The 18,770-nt window shown below is 41.9% G+C and overlaps 1 protein-coding gene across 3 annotated transcripts in view; it reads right to left on the reverse strand.

The window, feature by feature from the left end:
• The window catches only part of LOC142401268 (uncharacterized), a 51,293-nt gene that overhangs the window by 29,022 nt on the left and 3,501 nt on the right, over positions 1 to 18,770 (reverse strand). For all 3 annotated transcript variants that reach the window (XM_075486614.1, XM_075486616.1, XM_075486615.1), the window contains exon 2: positions 4,576 to 4,728. In XM_075486614.1, coding sequence (XP_075342729.1) covers positions 4,576 to 4,728 — 153 coding nt within the window. The remainder of the gene's footprint in view (positions 1 to 4,575; positions 4,729 to 18,770) is intronic.

Below are 18,770 nucleotides of genomic sequence, written 5' to 3' on the forward strand. Positions count from 1 at the left end.
GGTTGCCGCGTCTGCTCGCGCGAGCGGTGTTGATGACGTCACGAGTTCGTGCCCGCCATAGGACCCTATATAGTGGCGCAAGTCGTTGCGCGCCAGTAGTTGCAATTTTCTCCGTCACAGAGGTGGCGCTGCTACGTGAAGGTTACCTCTACTCTACAACCACGAAAGTGGAGAAGAAAACAATGCCGCTGTCAAGAGCAAGAATACTGTAATTAATGATACTGCTGCAGTTTTCGGATCATTTTAATTTTTTAATTCAGTTAAAAGAGGTGAAGGTTTGAAGCCCCCGGCATCAACAGAGTCTCTGCCCTCTTCTTTGCCTTCAGGTATCTGTCCCGTAGCTTCCTCCACACATTCTTACAGAACTCTCCCTCTTTCCCCAAAGTTCTGCCCATCTCTGTGCACCAGTTTGGGGAGTTTACGTGCTCCCTGTGCTGTTTCACTGCAGTTTCATACAGGTGCCTGTACAAACGCACCTCCTGACTGAGCCTGGTCTCACATCGGTCCATCCGGTTCGTTGTGCTCGGCGCCGCCAAGTTACAAAAATCGACTGGTGCACGACAACGCGCTGCGCCGTCTTTTCAAGGGAAGCGCCAGGCCTGAAACGTCATTTTGACGTCACGGTCCGCCACCGCCGTGACAGACGCGGCAACCATGCTACCGCCTTCAGGGTGACCCGTGTCGCCTGAAGCCGAGTTCAGGGGGCGTTGCCTAGTGGCAGAGCGTCACACGAAACACATAAAACGCTGGGCGTGTACAATAGCCGCTTTCGGACTGTAGGAACCTTTGGCAGTTCTAATAACCTTTTAATCCGCGGGGCCGTTTTCTCCCGTGTTCGGACATACAGGAACTCGGGGCTTTCTCCCTTAGTTCCTATAACTATTTAGCTCCTTCTCCGAGGTCGGGTCTTTTCATGGTTCTATAGAACTAATCTAAGGGAGGTGTGTGGTGGTCGGTAGCCCCATGTAATTCCATCACGGCTGAAATGTCTCCTCATATGACACAGACACAACCGGCGCGTGTTTAATAAGTTAAACTTACACTGGTCTCATTTGTCTGCAGCGCTCTGCTCTCCTTTCTTCCTTCATGAAATGAAAAACTCTCTGTGAGCTTTTCCAGCCTCGATATTAGACGCCTGATGTGATTGTCCATGATTAATATCACCATCATGCAGACCATGAACACGGTGGCCTCCCCGCTCTCCATATTAGCTTCTTGGTGGTGTTTTTTCTACTCTCCTTACTTTTACCGTTTTGTTTTGTGTTTGAATGTAGCGCTAAACGGCTAACGGCTAACACGTCACTGAAGCAGACGGCTGCGCGCGGCGCATCAGTCCCTATCAGGTCCCGACTCATATGCGAATACAGACTGAAACAGTTCCGCTGGGGAAGGATAGTTATCAGAACGAAATTCGAGGAGGGTAGTTCTGATAACTACTTTCTTAGAACGGTCTGTCCGAAAGCGGCTATTGACGTAGGCACAAGCCATGCGTCGGAGGTAGGGTTAAATACACCTGTCTGCATCAAATTTTTCAAACCAACGATGGCGGGACACCTTGAGGACTTGTTTTTGCAATTGTATATGCAGTTCATGGAGATGTTATTTTACAGGGTGTGGATGGTCACAACGTGGGATGCCGCCACATTGTGACCATATGCGGAGAGCACTATAATCTCCAAGTTGAGGAAATCGCCCTCTGCCACTCCTGCCGTTGTGGTCATTAACCGCGTGGAACTTCTTTCTCATGGCTTTCAGTTTGTTGGTCACCTGCGTCTTGCTGCGTGGGAAACCGCGCTCTCCCATCTTTCTCGCCAGCCCTTCCAGCAGAGGTCCATCTTTCACCGTCCCCGACATGTGGCGGTAAATAACGTCCTCTGCTCGGAGGCTGAGGAGCTCGCGGACCTCCTTGTCTCCCCAGTAGGCCATCTTCAAAAATGTCTCGAACTTGAAGTAAAACAGAGTAAAACTTGAAGTGAAACTTGTCCTCATCTGTCGCTGTTGTTCTGAATCAGCTGTCCATTCTGTCTTTTAAACTACTCACGCCACGCCACGCTCACGTCCATCCTGCGTCAATTGCTTTCACATCAAACTCGGCAAAAAGACTAGGGTCCGACGCGGGTCAAATGGCGAGTCGACACGCCAGCCCGGATCGTCAGTGTGAAAGGAACAGCGGACACGCTAAATTTGCGAATTAAACGCGGGTTATTCCTCAGTGTGAAAGGGGCTATTGACTTCAGAGTGACGCCGTCAGCATGTGTCACGGTAAATGCTCCTATTAGCACATGATGTTCTGTCATGACTTAGAGATCAGCTTCAGTCCAAGAAAATCAGTCTCATAAAATCACAACACGTTATCTCTTGAAAAAACAGTTTGCTTGAAACGGCCAAAAGTTTTTCATTCCATTTCAAATCAGATGCTAATTTGAGGTTCATGTTCACAGAAAAATATAAAAAAGAAAAATATTTTTTGTTGTTGTTGTTGTAAATTGTTTCATTCTCTTATTACACTGAAATATATGTAGAGCCTGAGCAGCATGTGTAGCATCTGCATACTTACAAATAGGCTGTCTGTGATTCTAAGTGGCTCAACGCTTTCTTGGTCCCTGTGGTTTTTTTTTTGTAGATGTTCCATGTAAAATTCTCCTCCCTAAAGTTTACAATAAACTACAATGTTAAAGCTTGTCGCACCATTTGAGCCGAATCATCTTTAAAACATGGAAAAGGAGAGGGGAGTAAAGTGCTCCTAACGGGCTGACAGGTGGATAGGGAAGGGGGGTTTGTTCGTGGGGAGCCCGACGTGCAACAACTGTTGCACTAAAGCTGGTTAAACGGGGAAAATAACAAGAGTCCCAGGCAATGGTGGACACTTTTAAACATCCAGAGACAGCGACAGAGGAGTGGTAGCTGGAGCCAGGAGGCAAACAAACGTTCACCTTCTCCATGTGCTAGCAGAAATGGGCCGAGTGATATATTAATTTTCCAGAGAGCAAACTTCACCGATAGATGTCAAGTGTCATGTCTTAATACTGTTATTGGAGCATTTAATATTCAGTATACAGACGGATGTTTGTCTGACATATATAGTTTGGTTGGTCGGGTCAAGACTGTCTCCAAATCCCTACTGTCTCTGTATGTATTCCTCCTTATGTCAAACTAAATCCTACAGAAAACTCCTGATCCAGGCCTCATTTCTTTAGGTTTCCTTCCAAGCAGCCAGACTTTGTTTTAATCTTTTAAAGTGGTCTTGAGCAATAGCTCTCCAGGCTTTCTGAAGGTCTTTCAAAGTTTTTCTTTGGACATTTTCTGCTTTTTCACTCATTTTTCAGTCCAGTCCTTGTACCTGACCATTTTCAGAGGAATGTGTTTTTTCTTTATTAACTCACTTAACTCTGACCTATGAATCATTCAAGTAGAAAAAAAGCTCCTAACTCAAGAGATGAACCAGTGTTGTGTCTACACATAACAGACAACTTAGCAAAGAACCAGTTTTAAATTGTATCTTTACACGATTTGTTACCAGCAGCCTGTCACAACGAAACATCATTGGTTCCCATTTCTTTAGTTGCATCTATGAAAAACACCAAAGATAACACAGTTTGACAGATGCTAATTTTTACTCCGACAAGGTGATTCCCAAAGAGCTATTAGCTGAAAACTTGGCATATCTCAGCATGGTGTGCAGTGTGTCCTTAAAATATTTGAGGAAACTGGACAAGTGGAGGATAAAAGAAGAAGTGTCAGGCCTAAAGAACTATCTACAGCAGATGAACAGGATCTGAAAGTGATGTCCTTAAGAAAGAGGAAAAAATCCAGCAAAGACCTGACACAGGACCTGAGAGATGCGTCTGGACCTTCAGCTGATCCATCTACTGTTGGCCCAAGCCTCACCAGAAATGGGCTCCATGGAAGGGTGGCTGCCAAAAATTCTTAAGGAAGGGAAACAGGGAGAAAAGGCTGAGCTATGCCAAATGAAGTGGACTGAAAATCAGTGGCAACAGGTCTTATGAAGGGATGAATCCTCCCCAGAGCCCGGACCTCAACATTACTGAAGCAGTGTGGGATCATCCTGACAGAGAACGGAACAAAAGGCAGCCGACATCCAAAGAAGAGCTTTGGGATGTCCTTCAAGGAGCCTGGAGAACTATTCCTGCAGACTATTTAAAGGCGACTTGCTGTTTTCCTGTAACTACAAAAAGAAATGAAGGGTGGCTCAAGACTTTTGGACAATAATGTGTGACTTAGCAACAAATGCACAGACAAATGTTGCTCTTGGTTTCAGAAATCGATGACCAGACACTGCGAACATGTTGTTGTTGACATGTTGTTGTTCCTTCAACACTATTGAACAACTCATCATTTGTAGCTCTAAATGATGGAGCACCTCATGAAAATTCTCCACTTAAGCTATTAGTCAGCACCTGAATTAACTGAACCTCAGGGATTTAGAAACATTCCTCTAAAACATCCAAGTATTATGACCTCCTGGAGAATCATATGAACATTTGATCTAAAACATCCCAATGACAGCAGAGCGAGTGAACAAAAACATGTCAGGTGGTAACTCTGGTATCTCACCTCAGCGATGCACACAGGATCCTGCGGGCCACAGCGGATGAAGTAAAACTCCCCGAGCTTCCACACCTGGACCGGCCCGTCGGGCTGAGCTCTGCTGCTCACCGACTTGTAGAAGGCGTAGCTGCCTCGCTGGCAGGAGGGAGCACCCAACCACTGAAAGAGAGGAAGACCGGAGAGCTGATGAGGAAGAGTTAACAGGCAGTTTGACGCTTCCGCATCAACTGAGCTCTGCAGGTTGACCACAGATAAGTATATAAACCTGTTAAAAGAGTTTGAAGCTCCTGAGTAAAATGTCTGAGCAAACGTCAAAAACTGGGAGCGCGATATTTCTTTCTGAGCTCGTCCTGAACTCTCTGTTTTTTTTCAGACATCATTGTGGCCACAGTAAACATTCATGTAGCCATTTACAAGTTCTTAAACAGTTTAAATCGTACCAGGAATGTTGGGAACAACGCGTCAAAATCAAAGCAATGACAGCTACTTTTTTTTAAATAGCAAAATGGGCATACCACAAGGTTCTATCGTAGGGCCACTGCTCTTTAACTTCTCATGGAATTTCACAGTAGCTTAAAGCCATAAATATACTTGCTTTTAAGCACCGATATGCGTGTTTATCATGGCTGCCTGGTGTTCCTTCGGGGGGTTGTTTATGCTAGTCCTCAAACATTATGGAGACATGTTTACATTAGGGCTGAACGATATATCGTTATCGTATCTATATCGAGATATGAACATTCAAGAAAGTAATTTCGAAAAAGCAACGATATAAACGATATATTTCCCCCGCGCTCGCCCTGCTTATACAGCTCCGGCAGTCACCATAAACATTACTTTTAAGATTGCGCTTGAACGCACCCCACCGCCAGCCAACCACAAAGCTTATTTCACGCTTGCTGTGGATCGACAGCTGAAGCCAACCAATGACAAACATAGGAGGGTGGGAGTGAGGGAGAAGTAGACTGAGACGCACAGAGTAGTTACAGGAACGCAGTTATCAGAACTGTCCTACTCGAATTTCGTTCTGATAACTATCCTTCCCCAGCGGAACTGTTTCAGTCTGCATTCGCACATGAGTCGGGACCTGATAGGGACTGATGCGGCGCGCGCAGCCGTCTGCTTCAGTGACGTGTTAGCCGTTAGCCGTTTAGCGCCACATTCAAACACAAAACAAAACCCGTAAAAGTAATTAGAGAAGAAAAAACACCACGATAATATGGAGAGCGGGGAGGCCACCGTTTTCATGGTCTGCATGATGGTGATATTAATCATGGACGATCATGGACGATTAATCATGGACGACCATCAGGCGTCTAATATCGAGGCTGGAAGAGCTCACAGAGAGAGTCAGGAGACGATACTTTTTCATTTCATGAAGGAAGAAAGGAGAGCAGAGCGCTGCAGACAAATGAGACCAGTGTAAGTTTAACTTATTAAACACCCGCCGGTTCTGTCTGTGTCTTATGAGGAAACATTTCAGCCGTGATAGCATGACATGGGGCGTAGCTACCGACCACCACACACCTCCCTCAGATCGTTCTATAGAACCATGAAAAGACCCGACCTCGGAGAAGGAGCTAAATAGTTATAGGAACTGAGGGAGATAGCCCCGAGTTCTGTATGTCCGAACACGGGAGAAAACGGCCCTGCGAATTAAAAGGTTATTAGAACTGCCAAAGGTTCCTCCAGTCCGAAAGCGGCTATTCACGGGGAATTCACGGCGAAATCAAAACGAAAGAAACGAAAGAAAAGTGACATGAGCGCGGAAGATAATTTGGCCGGTGGCAGTGCAGAATCTAATTTTGTGCCAAAACATAAATCATCCTCCATTATTTGGAGGTATTTTGGATTTAGAAAGGATGATGTCGACTAGAGCGAGGTGTTGTGCAGGTCGTGCTTGGCGAAAATTAATCAATAAAACTGCACTCTTTTTTATGATGTTTTATGATGTTTTTATTTTTCTGAAAAATGCTTGGTTTTCACCGAACCCGTAGTCATATCGTAATCGAGATATCTGGCATGAATATCGAGATATGAAATTTTGTCCATATCGTTCAGCCCTAGTTTACATGCCCCAACACGAAGGTGACAGGTAGGGTCAATGTAGGGCCAAATTTAACCGGATGTGGAGTCAAAGGGTCGGCAGAGGTAAAAAGGTCTTGAAAATATCTTTTCAACGTAAACATGTACAGCAAGGGTCAATTTTTCCTTCCTTACTGAGTGAAATGACCCGGACGTATCTGAGTAGCAGCCGAGATGAGAGCTGTTTGAATTGTACCATCAATGATTCATAAATGTGAGGAGAGGAGGATGAGTATGAGCAGCCTGGGACAACACAATATTTCACTTTTTATATTTTTTCCTTTCCCTTTTCCGCTTTTCAGAACCAGTGATCAAAAAGCAAGCATATTCTTGACAAAAGACTAACTTTTGTACAAAAACTGACTGAATGTGATTTACAATCAGTAGCAAAGTGTGTGTGATGCTTTCACAGTTTTAACTGATCAGAGAAAAAGTGAAACTGTAGATTAGCTCAAATATTTTGGATTCCCAACTAAAATTTCAGGCTCCTGTTGGAAACTGTCCAAAGCATAAAACCATTCACCATTCCTTAAAGGACAAGACCGTTTTTTTGACATTGGGCCCTTGATTTCACATTATAACGTGATGTTCTACTCACCCCTGCTTGTTGTTGGTAATTTGGAGCTGTTCCGAAGATATTCGAGAGGCGTCTGGCTGCTCTCTTGAGCTATTCGGCCATGAAACTGTTTCCTATGGGCAACGTTATACAGGCACAAACTATGCTGTTTATAATTTATTAATTACTGTACACTAGCACTGATAACGTGGAGGTGCGTCGCTTACTTAAAAAAATCTGGGTTACTGTAATTTTGAATTTTTGTCGTAAAGTGGGTGTTACTGACGTCATCATCGTGCTACTACCACAGACAGCCCACAGACAAACACACACAGACTTTACGACAAAAATTCAAAATTACAGTAACCTGGATTTTTTTAAGTAAGCGACGCACCTCCACGTTATCAGTGCTAGTGTACAGTAATTAATACATTATAAACAGCGTAGTTTGTGCCTGTATAACGTTGCCCATAGGAAACAGTTTCATGGCCGAATATCTCAAGAGAGCAGCCAGACGCCTCTCGAATATCTTCGGAACAGCTCCAAATTACCAACAACAAGCAGGGGTGAGTAGAACATCACGTTATAATGTGAAATCAAGGGCCCAATGTCAAAAAAACGGTCTTGTCCTTTAACCATTCTATGTCAATCGATCAGCTTCTGATTTCATTAAACAAAACACTTTTAGCCAATAAAATAGCACAACTGAGGAGAAAAGTATCCATTATCAAGCATTGATGATTTAGAATTGCTTAATTTATAAAGCAGATTTTTGAATGTGATTATGGCTCCACAGCTCGCCAGGAAAATGAACCACAAAAAGACTGTAAACCAGCGAGGTATAAGACATGTGGACAATCCTTTTTCTTCGGATTTGGAACATTTGTCTGACGCAAATGAAAATAATAAACTTGAAAGCATTGAGATGTACACAGCACCCAGTGATATACTGGTTTATTCGTTTTCTCCTTTCGTCGCTTCTTGGTTTAGGGGTCTTGGTAATGTTGCTCTGTGTTTGAGTTATTTAGCTTGTTTTTTTTCCCAGGTTTCCCATAAAAGCCTCACCAGGGACCAGGTCTGCAAATGAACCATCACTACAAGCCCTGCAAAGACTGTAATGGTTGCACTCATTTTACATAAAGCCCTTCTTTTAACTGAAATGACTATTGATGCTGTCAACGTAAACCTGCCTCATGTCAAATTTCAGAAGAAATACTGTGGCTGTGTTCAGGTTCATACGCAGAAAATCCCCAAAATGGCATGTTGAGATATTTTTGACGCCAATAAAAGCACACTCTACAGGGTAGAGTCATTTTAAAATGTATATTTCTATATTCAGACACGGCTCTGGGAGAATAGCTCAGTGATGAGAACAATGGAGTTAAGATGAAAGACTTCTGTGTCACTGTGCCCTCTCTGTGTGTTTGAGGGCGTGTTTGACCATAAATTCTGCAGAATTCACCTCTTGCATCAACACCTCTGATGATGACATTGCACCATCTTCCATTTTCACAAGTAAAAACTGCATTCAGAGAAAAATACTGTAATATATTAACCCACTAAGAGAGGAAATGCTAAAAATTAACTCCTTTGACGGTTGAAGAAGAGCAAAAGCGGCTTTACAACCGCTCATTTTGACTAAAAATAACTTCCGAATCCGGTCTCACAAAAAGCCCAAAACATGATGCTGCAAACAGCCTAAACACTGTGTGAGCGTGTGTGAGCCTGCATGAGCTGAATCACCTGCCTCTCCTTCCAGATAACACAAACAGCTGAAAGGTAATTTTTCCTGATATGAATCTGTTGTTTTAATTTCAGTGAGGAGGCCACACACTTCTAAGAAAGCTGTCCAAAACTCATTAGCTTTGGTTTATCATCCAGCATCTCTAATGTGGAGGAAACAACTTGTAAATTAGTGTAAATCTAAACGTCACAAATAATTTACAGGTCAGTTTAAACTGTTTCCTGTTGCTCATTTTTAATCGCCTCGCCTTGACAATTCAGAGGATAATTCGGGTTCGTTTCAGCCTGGTGTCATTCACACTGAAGAGACACAGCATTTCTCTGGATCTCTACAGCGAAACACTGAGTCACATCCAATAATGTCAAGCCGTGGAAAAAGACAGATTCAAGATTTTACATATCAGGGCATGATGACAAGATTCATCTGGTCCTCACCGGGTCTCACACCGAGGTAAATACAACCTCAGATGAACAACACAGGATACATAACACTGTGTCGCCATCCAATTATTAGAAAACTTAAGCAAAATGCATATATGTTGGTAAAAAAAAAGAAGCAGCTGAGCAGTCAGTCTTGTGGTTGGTCTTTATCTTTTCCTGCACTTGGTTTTGACATGGAAACGCTATCTCCCAAACTCCAAAATTTATCAAAGATTTATTCGTTTTAGCTCCGAAGATGGGTGTGTTTACCAGCTCTGACATATACAGGCAGTGAGTGCAGAAACGCCATCAGCTTCCAGAGAACACGCCGTCTCAGTACAATCGAACTGTGGTTACAGCTCAGCCTGGGCATCTAACTGGACCACCGTCCTTGTCCCAGTACATGCACAGGAGCTGAATCCAGTTATTGACTGTGTGAGAAAACCTTCTATACACTCAGCTGCTTCTAACTTCCTATGTGGGAGATTGATTACACACAAGTTCAGCTGAATTCACTGCACAGACGTTGTCTTTAAATTACCTGAATGCTGATTTTGATGATGCAGAGGTTATAAAATCTGAATTTTATCAGAGCAGTGCGACAGGCTGGCCTCAAAAGAAGAATGCTACTTTAATTCATGTGTGAGGCATCCTACATTCATTCTTAAACATAATTTAAAAAGCTGAACTGTAAACAGGCACTTTAAACTGAGAATAAACAAGTTAAATATAAGTCAAAATGGAATCCAATTCAAGCCAATTGTCAATAAATCTCTCTAATTTACCCTCGCTACCGACAGCCGTCTTTTTGTCTGGAGCTGGTTTTTCGACCGCATGACCCGCCATATTTGTAGTCATTTTAGGTGCTGCCTCTTCACCTCTTCAGTCGCTGCTCTTTCAGCTCTGGCAAAACCGGCCTTAGAGAGGTTTGCCTGGTGTTCGTAGCCTTTACTGGCACCTTCTGTTTATTTGGAACGCTGCAGGAAGTTTGCACTTTTCACTGCAACACAGAAACACTTAAGGGCCGTTGATGGTCGGAATCCAGGTCGTCTGCGTGTGTGTCGCAGTTAACGCAGACATGCCCCCCCCCTTCCGCAGACACTCTGGTGCACCTCCCCAAAATTGTAACTCACCGCAGACAGTGCCGCAGATATCGTCGCAGGGAGGAGAGAAAGGAGGCCTCTGATTGGTCAACTCTACATCCGCTCTACACTATGCGTATTTCCGGTTTGCTAACCGGCTAACCGTGACGATTCTTTCGCCTCTCTGCCAGCTCCAGTAGTAGCAATATTTCTTCTATTTCTAGATCGATCAGCTGCATCTCAATCAAAGTGCGCATTCGTCCAGTCGCCATTGTTGTTGAATGACCTCCGTAACCGGAAGAGAAACACGCCACCCACCACACCCACAATCCTAGCTTGTTCGTGATTGTCCCTCTTACGTTGTAGCGTGGAATTAACATAGCGCAGACCGCGCTTCAAAATTGGGCATAAATCAAAATTAACTGCGTCATGTCTGCGACAAGCTCACTGCGACACACTGCTGCGAGAGTATACACGGCCCATTATGTGTGGCTCCCTTTTTGCTTTTGGATCTCAACCTTCTACAAGAGTGCAGGGTGCAGTTAGCATGGTGGACAGATAGATTAATGTGCGATATGTAGATCTAACATGAACCAACGAGTTTTCTTTAATATATTTAGCACATTTTATATTTGTACAATTCAAATAATGCAGCTTCTTCAAAATAAACTCTAATTTTAACTTTCAAATGGGTGCAGTTGTTGTTTTAAGTTGTATATTAATAGAAAATATATTAAATAAATTCTTAATCAAGCTTTCAAATGTGAAAACTTCCCTTTTTTTTTTATCCCCCTCTGGCGACCTGGTGAATATCTGTGGATTGTGGAGGGATTTTTTTGCCTTCGTCACGTCCACCATTTTGGGTTTAAATTAAAGGCTTCACTCGCATAAAGTTGCTGCTTTTTCAAAGTTTATTTGCAAGTTTAGTAGAAGTAACTGGAGCCTTCAACTGAAACTACTGTTTGCCCCAAGATTAAAAGCACAACTTGTGCATCATTACTTACAGCTCTTTAAAATTAGCAGCTTATTGTGCATTAATAAACTATTCATTCCCTTTAAAATGATGCTCCGACATCGGCTTTCAGTAGAAACTCGTCCTTCTTTTTGTCGCCAAAATGGCAGAAAAAAAAAAAAAAAAAAAGATCTCATTTCGAGTTTGTCTTTATTGAACCTGCAGATCAGTTGGCATGAAGCTTCCTGTGCGTTTATATTCAGCTCGATGAGGAGCACTCGGTTCGTCTTACCTCACAAGCAGCACCTGCACGATGTTTGTGGGCGTAAACACCTCTGAACAACAAATCGAGCACACCTCGAGTGGGTATACATCTGAAAGCCGACACTGTCTGGGCTGCTTTGATTTCACTGCTCTGTTTGAGGAAGTGTCACAACCAGGGGAAAAAGAAATGAAGGTAACTTTTCTTAATGCCGAAAAACCAAATGCTTAAAAAACACGACTTAAATGATAGTATCTGCCTGTCAGAGGGATGATCAGCTGCCATTTTGAATCCTGAACCAGGTCTCTAGTCAGCAGATTGCAGATATACAACACACATTAGTTAGTTACTGCAAAATCCACAGAAAAGGTGAGCCATCAGTCACCTGATTAACTGGAAACTTAACATGGAGGACAAAAATAAGGGCATTTTATCAAAAAACAAAAGCTTAACTGGAAATATAACATAATGTCAGCTTTTTCCATGTTGGGATCATTTCTGCCATTTTGCTTCTAAGCTGCCACATGACATTAAGTACAGCTCAAAGTTTCAGTTCAAGTTATTTTTGTTAAGACTGAGAGTGAGGTTTAGCTAAAGCAGCACTTTGCTCCGGTATAAATGACAACCAAAGTCCCAACTATTACATTCTCAGATGGAGACACAGTAACTTTTGGCCTACAGCACAATACATGTAAACATAGAGGAAAGTTTCCATTACAACGGCTCCGAAGGCATATTTTAAAAAGAATAAAGAAAAAGAAGCAAAAAAGGAGACTTGAATGAGTAGAAATGATCAAATCTGCTATGGATACATTTTCTTGAAGTTGTCCACACAGAAAAACACACATACTTATCTTACAACCATGCTGAATTCTGGGTAATCAGGGGTCACGGTCATGTTTACACGGTAGATCTTGCTTGCACTGAGGCTTTCTTTTGTGTGAAGAGACTCTTCAGCGTCCTGTTTTTAATTCACAAATTTCAAACTATAGCTTATAAAAAACAACATGCCTGAGACTTGTTCTCGTTCGTTTGTTTTTTAAAGTTCTTTGTTAGTTTTAGTTTAACAATTGGGACCAAAACAATTGTTGGATTTTAATTCTTTAAAACTCCTAAAAAGGTCATTTTGAATGTGACCATCTTGTTTGCAGTTAAATTTCTCCAGATAACGTCTCTTTTCTTTCTCCTCTCCTGTCTCAGTCTCTTCCCTTCGTTTTGATCCATTTTTATTCAAACAAATGAAAAGGTAACCAGGTAACCATAGAAGCAGGTACAGGCAACCTCACACCACAGCAGCCTCATCCCATCCTGCGCTACACCATTTCTTTTATTCCTATCAACAAATCCTGGGGAAGGACCACAACAGATTTTGACGTTTCCTCGGCTCCTACTGAAGCCATAAATCTTTAAAAACAGCAGGAAGATACGAAGAGGGAAAAGCACAGATGCAGTTTTTTGTGACATAACAGCATTGCATTTACAGCTCAGCACTGACACCGCTGCAGCCATGGAAATGCTGCTGTTGGCTGATACCGAATCCATCATGCAGAGTCTGCTACTCTGAGATCTCCTCTTTGCATCTCAAAGCCAGTAAAGAAAAAAAGAAAAACAGAAGCTTTGCATGAAACGTAATCCGCAGCCCCACGGGTGCAACATACAAGCTGCAAAAAACCTGAAATATTAAACAAATATTTCTAACCGACACAAATCGAAACGGATTCAAGGCAGTCGTTACAAAGCTGCTGTTTAGTCCTTCTAACATCCAAATATCAGCATGTTGTTTAAAAATGATCTCCTGCCACCCAGTTTTAACTCTTTAACTGATCAATTACAGCACATGGACAGATAACCTGCAAATAAATCAATCATTCTTTTATTTTTTTGAATATTTTCATCAACAGCTCTACAGTTTACCACCATCTGAGGTTTGACTTGTTTTCATAATGCATCTCAGATCACTACCAACTATTTATTACAAGCAGCTTAACCTCAAATATCTGAGCAGCCACCACAGAATCATTGTTGGCACAAGAAAATGGAGAGCTTAATAACTCAGGGGACTGTTTCGCAAACAGATCATTGCTTTTAAACGGGAGGGGGATTTTCTTCCTTAAAGAAACACTCGAGAAGTTTGTGAACCTTCAAACTGTGCTTCTGACTCCTTCTGAAGTACACCGCCTTTGTTATGCACATTCCTGAGCCTGAAACTGAGACACCACAGTTCACAACTTTCTGCTTTTACAGTCACTCGACACACGCTTTTGATGGCGTCTTTGTGGCCTCTTAAACATGACAACAGATCCATGTGTATGGCTGTTCATGTGCAGGGCTCACAGGGAGATCTGTTTTGATGACAGTGGTGTTACCTCCCAAAACTGTAGGGGGAGCCAAAGAGCAACACAAACCCGCCAAATTCTTTAATGTTACTATAAAGTCCCCCTGCATTACAAATCTTATTTTCAACCTTGTTAACAAGTGCATAATATGTTTTATTTGACATATCATGAGCAAATTAGGCTGACTATCAACAGAAAATGAGAACACTAACATACTTGTATAATTTAGGTTCCTGCTCTTGAGAATCGACCTCTGGTTCAAACATGTATGGCTGAATTACGCCGACATTAGAGCCGACCTCGGCGTACACAGAGTCGGAGTTAACAGGGCGGGCGGGTCATCTGGTACCACGCAGAGATGTGGGCGGGGCCATATTTGCAGATTCATGGTTCCTCCTTCAATGAATGTGGAAAAAGGAGTCACACCCTTAGCTATTTTAATCCAAAGTGTTTCGGTTTTGAACCGTCGGCCGATATTCCATTGGCTGTTTTCCTCACAATCTTCCAACAGATTCATGAAAATAAAGATACGACCTTACTAAAGCCCCTATAAAATTTACAATTAAAAAACGGCATGACAAATGATCAAAGTCTACACTGAGTAACCGTCCGTGGATCTAATTAATCAGCTTCTTTACACTTAAATTGTGGGATAATTTGTTGAGTAAGTAATATTTTCTTTGTTCTCCATCAATTTGTGTTTTTATCTTGAGCTTCAGAAACTTACTAGTTTCAGTTACCACTGTCGTTTCCCTTTTAGTCCACTTTATTCTGGGCTGTTCGGGAGCAATATGATTTCTACCGAATGTTGGTGGCAAAGGAATCAAACCAATCAATCAAAAAGAGCTGACTGCTACGAGAAGGTCACCTAATGCGGTCGGCAGCCGCAGTACTGCGCGAGTCGTGTCCAAGTTCTGGAACGTCAACGGAAAATTGATCTCAAAGTTATTCTTATCTTACAGATCAGAGGCCTTCAAAAGGTGAGACGGGTCTCCCCAGGGGAGCTCCAAACAGTTTAACCTCGCCACTTTATGGACACAGTGATGCAGGGCTGATCCGCCTCTGTTTGGCATGTGTGAATAACGAGGAGAAACGGCGGGTTGACACACTTTAGACGGCGAGAAATAAATTATTCTGTGGACAGTCCCATCCTATTCAATTCAATTACACTTAATTAATCCCCAAAATTAAATCGCATTGCTGCAGTTATAAATAATTTAAGAAAAATAACTAAATAAATACAGAATAAAATTAACAAAAAAGATCAGCTGACAAACTTTTGGAGAGTTGAAGTGGAGCAGAGGAGAGGTGTGGTTAAAATAATCATGACTGGATTGGGGTGTTAGCAACAAGCGAGCTGGTGATGTCACGCACAGCGTCAACCGGTCACACAGGTGAACTCGCTCAGTAGAAGTCACGGAATGTTTTAGGTTTTATGGGGAAAAAAAACAATACATATCAAATGCTGCCCTAGATCTTAATCAGGTTACCACCTTTCTACAACAAGATCTCACTTTCATCATGTGACTGAAGCCAAAATAATGTTTCTGGCTGGTTTTTTTTTCACAGCGCTGAGATACCAGCATAAACAACTTCTAAAGCCACAAACAGTCATGTTCTTCTCTGGTTTGTCTTTGTGTGGGTGTGTAAAATGCATGTCCACCATTAAGACATGTTTTCAGACAAATAACTCACTTTAAGGCTGCAATTACCAATTCATTCTTTTCTGTATAAATCAACACTGACATTGCAGCTCAAAGTTAAGAAACCAAAATGTTTTGTTCTGTAGCTACAACTCAAACTCAAAAAGATTTGATGTCATACAAAGAAAAGAAGCAACTTTTATAGTTATAATAGCTAAAAACATTGAGGAACATGAGCACAAAAAGTATCAAGATTAAGCTCCTATCTGGCAAACTGACCATTTTTCATTAAAAAAAAAAAAAAAAAACAAGTAAAAAATAAATTAATCCTTATTAATAAAAGTTTTAGACATATGTAGGAACTTTTAAAATAAATGTAACTACTTTACTATACAACTGACCAGCAACAAAAAGGAAATGTAGAAATTTTTCTTATCATGTTAATTGCAATATTCAAACTTGTGGCTGGTTCCTGTTTAGATATTAAGCAACGAAAAGAAGCAAATTCTCACATCAAGAAGCTAGAAGGAATTAATGTTTGAAAATGTCAGAAAATGTTTAAACCATGTTGTCATTTAAAGACATTTTTATAGACTTTAGGCATTCGATGAATGGTTTCAAAATTCACGATTTGAAGGGCTAAATCTCTTTATTAACTTTATTGTACAGTATCTTATCAACAAAATTTCCACAAACTTTGAGGGTTTCCTCCATGAATCATTGAACTGAAAGAATTATTTCACAATTAATTTTCTGCTTATCAACTCGTCTGTTAACATATTCAAAGTGAGGCATCAGGGCAGGGCAGCTTGAACAAAGTTTTTTCCATATTATGTGTTCAGACGTAAATCAGGCAGAGGTCACATTCCCCCAGTTTATTATCCACATGAAATAAAAGAGCCAGTGTATAAGCCGAGGGTGTGGCTGGCCATGCAGCTGCTATTCCTGACGGAAGATTCACTAAATAAAATGTATATCATGAATTTTCCTCTGCTTTCTGCAGAGGAATAAACCCAGCAGGGGTGTGTGTGTTCCTAAACTGCAGCTTTTCAATAACAACCAGTCCTTCCTGTTCGTCCTGCAGCGCCTCACGGCCTGGTGCCTAAATGCAGAATATTCTAAAATTTTCACTCTTGCTTAGATCATCCACAACCCCCACCCCACCCGGCACACCCTCCCCCATCCTCCCAATACCCATAACCCACCACAGGCAGCCCTCCCCCCACCCACCGAGCTCTGCAGACCAGCTGCAGCAGGCCTAGATCAATTTTTAGAAAGATTCAGAATAAATGTCACAGAAGAACATAAACATGCGACGAGAAGAGTCACACAGCAGCACTATGGCTGCTGCGTTGTAAAAAAGAGCCCCCACAGTGCACGCTGCAGTGACACGGTGTTTAATTACGTCACTGTGGAGTATCGAAGACACATTTAAGGCCCTGTGGGAAAACAGAACACCAAAAGCACTAATGAGAAACAACAGCAAGCAAGGAGAGCTCACTGTCACTTTCCCCGAGTCCCAGCAGGAACATTAAGATTGTATTAGAGGACTATTATCAAGATGTAACTGCAGAAAGCTGCAGACAAGGTCAGACTGACCCTATATTCAGCTGCAAGCACTGAAATTACAGGAGAGTCCCCGCGGAAACATCTCAGCACCATTATAATCACACACCGACAATACGACACATTTAAGATCACAACTCACACAATTATACAAAACATTAAGGTCATGAATCAGCACGAAAACATCCAATAATCATTACATATTAACTGAACTCGCTCCAGAAGTCTGGATTTGTTGTGTGTCGTGTTAAATGTGCGATTTAGATCAAATAAATGACCATCAAGGAGCAATAAAACACAACCCATCAGAAAATGACTTTTAAATAATTTCAATGTTACACTGCCACAACACTACAGATGTTCTACAACACTAATAAACACGTGTTTCAGACTAAGAACTTTCAGAGTATCTCATGGCGCATTTCCTTTTTGTCGCACAGAAGGCAAGAGAAGAGAGCCAGAGGTCGTCGCGCGGTTATGACGCTTCCAGTGACGACACTCATCAGCCAATCAGTGGAAGGCCGTCGGCTGACGTCATGTTTTAGTAACGCTTCGGCTCGCTTGGAACCAGGGCTGAGGTGATACCAAAAGTGTACTCGGTTGCAGGTACTGAGTGCTAGTGGAAACACGCAAATAGCGTGCCGAGCCGAAGCGAGCTAGTGGAAACGCGCCAAACGAGCAGGCTGAGCTCAGTTAGAGGAGTCGCTGAACTAATTATTCTGAAGGCTTTTACACGTCTTACAGGCAGCTTCGTTATAACACAGAAACTACTTCTTACTTTGGACACAATGTGACCTGTTGATAAGAATATTAAAAGTAAGATGATGCACTACAGTCATATTACAAATATCTAAAAGTATCACAACCGCACTATGATAAAACTTAGAATTCCTACGAGTCCGATGATATTAGCGTTACTCTTTGGGTTTATCATCCTCAATACGACATGTCAACCAATCATTGTATTTGAAAAGGGTTTTAAGATAAAGTTTTTATCTTTTTTAAGGCCGCTCTGAGCCTGTTCTGAAAACGCTGGTGGGACGAGATAAAAAGTATTTTTATATATTGTGCAAAAAAGTATGACTACAAGGCTGTTAAGACCTGAAGACAATGATATGAGACATTAATGGGACTCTAAACAAGAGTAAACAAACAAAAAAGATCAAATTATGACACATAAAAGTCATTTATGAGCTCTAGAGAGACAACATTAGCCAAAAGATCTTAAATCTTAATCTTAAATTAAGACTTGACGACAGAGAAACGTATAAAGTCGGTAAAATGTGTTCACTAATCTTCTCGTATATCAACGGGACACAAAAAAACTTCAATTTGCATCGTTTCTTTAGCTTTTTGGTCAAATCTATGATAATATTCAGTTTAATCTGAAAGAAGATTGAGGTGAAAATTCGCATTTGGAGCGAGATAGTTCATGTTAAAAAAGCCGCTCCAACACGTCATCTCTGTTGGTCTGTTATCAAGGTGGAGCTGAACTTATTCACACATGTGAACAACAACAAGAATCACCGATATTATAAGGCAAGGCTAAGTAATTT

Source organism: Odontesthes bonariensis, chromosome 16, assembly GCF_027942865.1.
Source record: "Odontesthes bonariensis isolate fOdoBon6 chromosome 16, fOdoBon6.hap1, whole genome shotgun sequence".
NCBI lineage: Eukaryota > Metazoa > Chordata > Actinopteri > Atheriniformes > Atherinopsidae > Odontesthes > Odontesthes bonariensis.